At 37.1% G+C, this 7,921-nt stretch overlaps 1 protein-coding gene across 1 annotated transcript; it reads right to left on the bottom strand.

Moving 5' to 3' along the window:
* Nucleotides 1–2,622: 2,622 nt before the first annotated feature.
* Nucleotides 2,623–5,456, bottom strand: LOC133456422 (tapasin-like). Its single transcript, XM_061734897.1, has 5 exons — nt 5,092–5,456; nt 3,081–3,428; nt 2,889–2,981; nt 2,743–2,753; nt 2,623–2,637 (listed from the first exon to the last, which is right to left on the bottom strand). The coding sequence occupies exons 1-5, from the start codon at nt 5,414–5,416 to the stop codon at nt 2,623–2,625; spliced, it is 792 nt and encodes a 263-aa protein (XP_061590881.1). The 5' UTR covers nt 5,417–5,456.
* Between the last annotated feature and the right edge of the window lie 2,465 nt (nt 5,457–7,921).

The raw sequence follows: 7,921 nt of genomic DNA, 5'->3' as shown, positions 1-7,921 counted from the left end.
CAATAAGGTCTGAACACCATGCTAATCTTTTATCCACTGAGGATTCTTTTGATGCAGCTATAATATTCTGATAGAATTTTGAGATTAGTCCAGCTGTACCATCATAGTTCAAAACTATGTTTTCTAAAGAATTTAGACCAGGAAGGTTGCTAATCAATAATTCCACCAATTAATTAGTCTGCCTGAGTTTCACCTTCCCTTATGACATTATGACCTTTAATTAAAAATATTCATATTTTAGATTGTAGTTCATCTTCTACCCTGTCAAACACAATGACAACTAGCGAAACTTGATATCAAAAGCATCCATAGTGAAAAGGAAAATAATATTCAAATGATGTCATTTTTGTTGCTTGCCAAATTGCCGAGCGCATGTGCCCCCACTCCCGGAAAAAAGTTCAGGCTCAGGATTTCTTTTTTAACTTTAAGCCTTGCACCTGTGAAGTAATGACAAAAGCTTGTAGGTGGAAAACTTTTGGAAATAGGAAAAACTGTCATTACAGTTAGTACTGTAATAAAGATCCATGTGTCAAATAAAATACATGCATTGTATTATATTTGGGGACTCTTATATTATTTAAATATACTTATACGAGGAAAAAGGTTCGTATTTGATTTTCCTTTTTTTGTTGTTTTGAATCGCTTTATAACCATGTGACGTAGACATAATCAATACAGGACTCAAATGAAAAAATAAATCAAGTCTTGTTTATTTATACAACACATTTAAAACAACCTCTGTTGACCAAAGTGTCGACCTACTAAAACCAATTTTAAGACACACTTCTTTATTCTTCATTTGAACACTTTTTATATTTTAAATAAATGTTTACATTGGAAACAATTATTTTTCTTGGGCATTTTTTTTGGACAAATGGGAGACAGAACCAGAAACTCTGATCTGTAACGTGATTTTGATTTGTTGACAGTGAACATAAGAAGTTTACATAAAGAAGTGAACACAGGATTGATGAAAATATAAAAGTTGAATTCAAGGAAAAAAAACAGGCCTGCGATAACAATGCTTCAAATACGGTTTAAAGCTCACATTTCTCCTTCAGCATTTGAGCTTTTTTTTGTTTTCTTTAATGTCAGAAAAATATGAAGAGGAACTGGATCAAAACAGAATTTGAGACAAGCAGCAAAAGCACAAAGTGACACCCTTTAAAAAAAACTATATGAATAAAAGAAAAAATAAACAGTGAATTCCCAAGTCTGATCACACATAAAATACAAATAAATGGTGAAAATTTCTAGTTTCATAAAATGAATTACTTTGTTGAGTTAGGGGTGCAACGATTGGTCGGCGTTGTCCACCAAAATAGATGATAAAATTGTCTTAGACCAGTGGTTCTCAAATGGGGGTACGCGTACCCCTGGGGGTACGTGAAGGCACTACAGGGGGTACGTGAGATTTTAAAATATACATATATTTAAAAAGTAGCATCCATGCAAAATCCTTTAAAAATAATTCATAAATAATTGAGGAAAATATAAGTCTAAATTCATAAAATGAATTTTATCTCCAGGAGTAGGCTATTCAACTTATTCTCCTAAAACCGCAGAGTATCCCCCACACCAGGATGGTTCCACCTAACCTGTCAAATGCCACCTGGCTTCACCTGTCAATCACTTGGACCAACGATGGAGTCGTGGTTGAAGCATAGCAGCAATATTTTTATGTTTAATAAATCAGTTACTGACTGATGGCACAGTGCTCTGTTTTAGCTCTTTTTTTTACAACCAAAAGTCCTTTGCGCTGGTTAGGGGGTACTTGGCTGAAAAAATATTTCACAGGGGGTACATCACTGAAAAAAGGTTGAGGACCACTGTCTTAGACGACTATTGTCGGCAAAAAAAATTAACAGAGTGAGGCATGTCCCTCCCTTTCTATCTATGCTGAGAATTGCACATGCGCTGTAGAGTACAACGCACGGTAAACAATATGGCAGCGACAGATGCAACATCACAGTCTGGCAGTAAAGATCATTCAAAGATGTATTTTTGAATGAAATTAATTAATTTATAATTAGTGCATCATTCAAACAATCTCATGCAAAATCTAAATAAAAATAAGAGCCATTTAATAATTTTGGGTCATAATCCGATTAGTCGACTAAGCATTTCAGTAGTAGTTGACGAATTGACAGAATAGTCGTTATTTGCAGCCCTAGTGTCACTATAGTCCCAATGTATGTAGAAATGAAGAAAATTAAGCCACTTTATTTTCTCTGCAAGAAAACCCCAACTCTCCATCCTGTCTCCCCTCCACTTGTCACGGGATGGATATATTTGATTAGTCATTGCAGCCATTATGAGGGACGGGCCCCCGTCATTTCAAAAGTTTGGACGCCCCAACATTTACCAGGTAAATGTCAGTCCACTCAAAGCCTCTTTCACCAAACAATCTATTCTACCTGATCAATAACAGTACATTCACATCATCGAAAGTCACCTCCAGGCTTTCCTGATTATCTACAGAAATTCACTGCACACAAACGTAAACAAAAGTATTTTAGAACCTGCTTCATCAACCGTCTTCGCCAAAAGTTTACGACGCAAATCTGAGACATAGTTTGTCTTCACTGGTACTTCTGGTTCTTGTCATGGCGGCAAGTTCTCTCAGTAGAATTTCTTCTGCAGAAACACACATGCAGGTACAAACACGTCAGTGAGACATCAACATACAACAATATCGGTTGTAAGACATAAAATAAGGTTTTCATATCTTTTTACCCGTACCTGTCTTCTTGCTGTAGAGAAAATAAAGTACAGTTACTCTTTTGACCATCAAAACGTCAAATGTCACAGTAATAGTTAGTCTTGAAATTATTTCATATTAGCTTCTATATAGACGTTACGGGGTTATTATGTTATCCCTCACTAACCTGAGTTCAGGCGAGGCAGCATCACAGCCAGAATTGCCAACAGTATGAACACCAAGAAGACAAGAGCGAGGTTCAGCATCCAACTGGATGGCTCTTCCGTGGAGAAAGCAGATAAAGAGATGTGACAATCTGCTGCCACCAGGTGGTAACTCACAGTACAGCAAGAACTGAGATACCGCGACCTCTCCTTACCTTCGACCTCCAGGATGAAGCTCTGCCTGATGGGCACTCTCAAGGACTGATGGGTGACGCTGCACGTAAACTGCCTCCCCGAAGACTTCAGAGACGCCTGCAGGTAAAAGAAAGCCGCCACGGAGAAGGTGCTGTCCGTGTTGTGTTTGTGGCTGGACATCAGGATATTCTCCAGCATCACGGGAAGCGGCGCACCGACCCGCTGACGCGACGCTCGCGGGTCCTGCTCATACCACGTAATGTCCACATCCAGAGGATAGTAGCTCTCTGCCTCACACATGATCTTCTGCTCCTTCCCCTCCTCCATCACCAGAGTGGGACCCACGTTGAGAGAAACCCGGGGCGGCTCTGAGGACACGAGGCACGACAATTATTACTGTTGATTAAAAAATTCATAATTATTTGTGCATGTGTGTATTTCCTTCTTTGCTGGTGTAATAACAGCAAAGCGTTCTGATTTTAATTTTCAATCTATGAGTAGTAAAGGATGAAAAGAAACAGTTTACCTACAGGCTTGCTGTTTTACTTTGCTATTAAAAGCACAATCTTATATTCCTGTTACACAATATAGTGTGTAACAGTATTAAAACAGTAAAGTAAATACTAATTATCCTCATAATGTAAGAAAGAAATACGTTTACTTGGTGATCTAAAAAAAATAAATGTTTTAAATCCTCACCTGTAACACAGGACACCTGAAAAATCTACTTTAATAGGCAAGGCAAGGCAAATATATTTATATAGCACAATTCAACACAAGGTAATTCAAAGTGCTTTACATTGACATTAAAAGCGGCAAGACATAATTAGACAGTAAATAACAAATGAGTTACGGTATTTTAAAAAATTAAGAATAATATGATAAGAAAAGAAGTAAAATGATAAAAAGCACAAGCTGTTAAAAATAAGGGCAGTAGACAGTAATACAGTGACAAAGCAATTGTACACTATTATTTCTGACCTTATCATGTGATAACTTGTAAAGAGCTTAAAAATCACTTTAATCAGTTATTGTTTTGACATTTTTGGGCCATTGACAAAACGAAGCACATAAACTTCTAATTTCAAGACAATGAAAACATAAATAATGTTTTGAATTTCTGTCAAATGATTGTCCTAAATGTTATTATGGCATTTTTATTTGGGGAATATTTTGTCTGTGACAGCTATTTAATCTGCATCTACTGGTAAAGGTAATAAAATCCAACAGATAACTTATTATATATTTATATGTAATTAATAATCATCACTCTGTGACTGTTAATCATGTCCTGCTCAAGGCTTCTTCTCTCCTAAAGGGGAGTTTTTACCTGCCATTGTTTATGTAATAATTGATCGGGGGTCATGTTCTGGCCCTGAAAGATCCTAGAGACAACTTGTGTTGCTTTATAAATAAAACTGAATTGAAATTGAAATCAGAGCTTTAAATATTAATAAGATCATTCAGATCATTGCTTAGTCTGTGACTAGGAATGGGCGATATTTTACCGTTCACGATATACCGTCAAAACAATTCGCCACGATAAGAATTTGTCATCTTGCGGTAAAAATGATAAAAATAAAAAGGAAGGAAGGAAGGAAGATATGAGCCTGAAAGAAATAAAGAAAGATAGATAGATATGAGCCTAAAAGAAAGAAAGATATCAGCCAGAAAGAAAGAAAGAAAGAAAGATATCAGCCAGAAAGAAAAAAAGAAAGAAAGAAAGAAAGAAAGAAAGAAAGAAAGAAAGAAAGAAAGAAAGAAAGAAAGAAAGAAAGAAAGAAAGAAAGAAAGAAAGAAAGAAAGAAAGAAAGAAAGAAAGAAAGAAAGAAAGAAAGATATGAGCCTGAAAGAAAGAAAGAAATGTTTCTGAAATGTGGTGATAGATTTATAGTTACAAAGTTGGAGTTGAATTGGTATTTTTTTTATCGTCATTTTTATCGTTATCGGGATAAATGCCAGAAATTATCGTGATACATTTTTTAGTCCATACCGCCCATCCCTATCTGTGACCTGTGACTTTTCTCCCACCTTCAATGTGCAGATTGACGTCCAGACTGGCAAACAGTGGAACGACAGACACGGAGCAAATGTAGGTTCCTTCGCTGATCATCTTGGTGAAAGGCAGCGTGTACGAGGCGTCTCCTCCCGCCAGGCCTTTCAGCGCCACACCGGAGCCGTGGGTCTGCCCTGAGCGGCTGACGTGGCTGAAGAGCCTGGACCTCTCTCCGCGGTGCTGCCGGTGCCACTCCAGCGTCACGTTCGGCCCGCGGTGATCAACGGCAAACTGGCAGTGGAGCTTTTGCTCCGACCTCAGGCGGGCGTTCACTACTGGAGTCTGGGTTTTGATCACCATGGCAACTGTGGAGAGAGACGGGACCAATACAGTGCTGCACAGAAACCCATTTACAACAGGACACAAGCTAACTTGTAAAAAAAAATAAAATGGTGATTGGTGAAGTTTGGGGAAATGCCTGTAAAACATACAGGACTGTCTCAGAAAATTAGAATATTGTGATAAAGTCCTTTATTTTCTGTAATGCAAAAATGTCATACATTCTGGATTCATTACAAATCAACTGAAATATTGTAGGCCTTTTATTATTTTAATATTGCTGATCATGGCTTACAGCTTAAGAAAACTCAAATATCCTATCTCAAAAAATTAGAATATTCTGGGAATCTTAATCTTAAACTGTAAGCCATAATCAGCAATATTAAAATAATAAAAGGCTTGCAATATTTCAGTTGATTTGTAATGAATCCAGAATGTATGACATTTTAGTTTTTTTAATTGCATTAGAGAAAATAAAGAACTTTATCACAATATTCTAATTTTCTGAGACAGTCCTGTATATTCAGTCAATTTTCATTTGGCAAAAAAGAGCCATAAGAATAATCAGTAGAAAACGATATAGTAGACTATAGTATTCTGCAAATTTTGTTTAAAGCTCATAAAAAAAACTTTACCAATCAACATTTAGAAAAGATTTGAAAAAAGAGAAAGCAAGTATAACTTAAAATGAACAGAGATCTTTAAAAAAAACAAGATTCAGGACTAAATTGATGGAACATTGTGTTTCTGTGAAAGGAATCAGTTTATGGAACAATCTGAACCAAGAAACCAAAGAATCCAAATCAGAGACCAAAATACATGCCTGATCTGTTAGTTCCTATGAAGCTCCCAGACCCCTGAGGTTCATCTGGATCTGGTTTGTTGTGGTTCCCAAGAACCAGAACCAAGCAAGGTGAGGCAGCGTTCAGTTATTCTGCTCCTCACCGGTGGAACAAACTTCCTGTAGACCTGAGGTCTGCTCCAACTGTAGATCCTTTAAATCAGGCCTAAAAACATTACTGTTTACTGAAGCGAACTCTTAAATTAAATACTGCTGGACTCTACTGCCCTTATTTTTAACAACTTGTGCTTTTTATTATTTTACCTCTTTTCTTATCATTTTATTTCATTTAGTTGGTATTTAAGCATAAATAAATAAAATAAATACTCTCTGAAAACTGCAAATGAGCAGAGGTGTCAAGTAACGAAGTACAAATACTATTGTAGTGTTTCTAAATATGTTATGTGCAATTAAAAATATGGTGCTACCTAATTTGTTTTGGTGCTACTAAATGAAAAGCTAGGTGGCACCAGTGCTACCTGTGAAAAAGTTAGTCTGGAGCCCTGCCTACCACAGTAAGTCCCACCACACATCTCTTGATCTCTCTCCACTTGGTACAGACACATCTATGGTATATCGCACTTGGAAATGTAGCCCCACCATCTGCTCTGTCTCACAGGTTCCAGAGACCATTCTTGATGTAACACCTCAGGCGGGGTTACCTGGGTTCTGCACAAATAAATCAGAACCGTCTTCGTGGCTCCGCAGAGGGTACCAGACAACTCTGGCAGGCGTTTCGGACGTCATAACCCCCACAGATCACTCAGTAAATGGCTCCTCATTCAAATTGACAATCCAATTACCAGACCCCCCTTCCATTCCTCCATTAACAAGAACCTTTTCAACTATCGATCAACAAGTGTTGAACATTCGTGTTTTAATTCAATTCAGTTCATTAAACTTTTTGGTTTCTTTCTTCATATCTGACGCATATTCAAGCGTTTTGTGCAGTTTGTGGTAAAATGAGAGTTTAATCTATGTCAGTATTACAATAAATAAAAGAAAGAGAGTGTGAAATGATCTCTCTTGTGAAATAAAAGTCAGATTTGTGCTGATGGTGAACAAGAGAATAAAAAGTGCCTTGTGATGGTCGGTGACGCTCCTGGTACTGAGACTAATCACAGACAAACATTTATTAACCACAGTAAACTGAACAAGAGAAAAGATCCAAGTTTTACTGAAGAATTTTGACTTTCTTTGAAGTGTTAACAATCATCTTAATATCCAGAAAACATTTACAATATTTACTGGAACAAACACTGAGGAACATTCATTGACCAAGTCAAGTTCATTTGTGTTTAGTGTTTCATGAACAAACGCTGCTATTTCCACGGATCTATTCACTCTCTCTCTTCATCAGTGACGCGGAGAGAAACTTTAAGAACCTGACGAAGCTGAAAACACAACAACAACAAAGGAAAACTTGGAATGAAACTGAAACATGTAAATAAAAAGAAAACACCGGGGGAGTCACGTGACTCGGTGGGGGAGATGGCTGCTCTGCTGAGCAGCTCCGCCACGGCAGCATAAGACATTTATCCATCAGTACATTAGTAGTAGGCTCCTCCGACACTAGAACTCATCCAGACCTTAGACAAAGTACTTGAGGAACAATGTTGAAAGAAACTCAAGTTCAAATTAAAGGCTACATTTTGATGTACTTTTTTTTAATAATATAAAATAAT

This window comes from Cololabis saira, chromosome 12, assembly GCF_033807715.1.
Source record: "Cololabis saira isolate AMF1-May2022 chromosome 12, fColSai1.1, whole genome shotgun sequence".
Lineage (NCBI taxonomy): Eukaryota > Metazoa > Chordata > Actinopteri > Beloniformes > Belonidae > Cololabis > Cololabis saira.
This window is presented reverse-complemented; position numbering and strand designations above follow the sequence as displayed.

What these genes read in the sequence shown, in the direction of transcription:
- LOC133456422 (XM_061734897.1), bottom strand. Translation starts at nt 5,416, where the DNA reads ATGGTGATCAAAACCCAGACTCCAGTAGTGAACGCCCGCCTGAGGTCG. An exon ending in CGTCAATCTGCACATTGAAG is followed by an intron (nt 3,429 to 5,091) that starts GTGGGAGAAAAG and finishes TCGTGTCCTCAG; the next exon opens with AGCCGCCCCGGGTTTCTCTC. An exon ending in CTTCATCCTGGAGGTCGAAG is followed by an intron (nt 2,982 to 3,080) that starts GTAAGGAGAGGT and finishes TCTCCACGGAAG; the next exon opens with AGCCATCCAGTTGGATGCTG.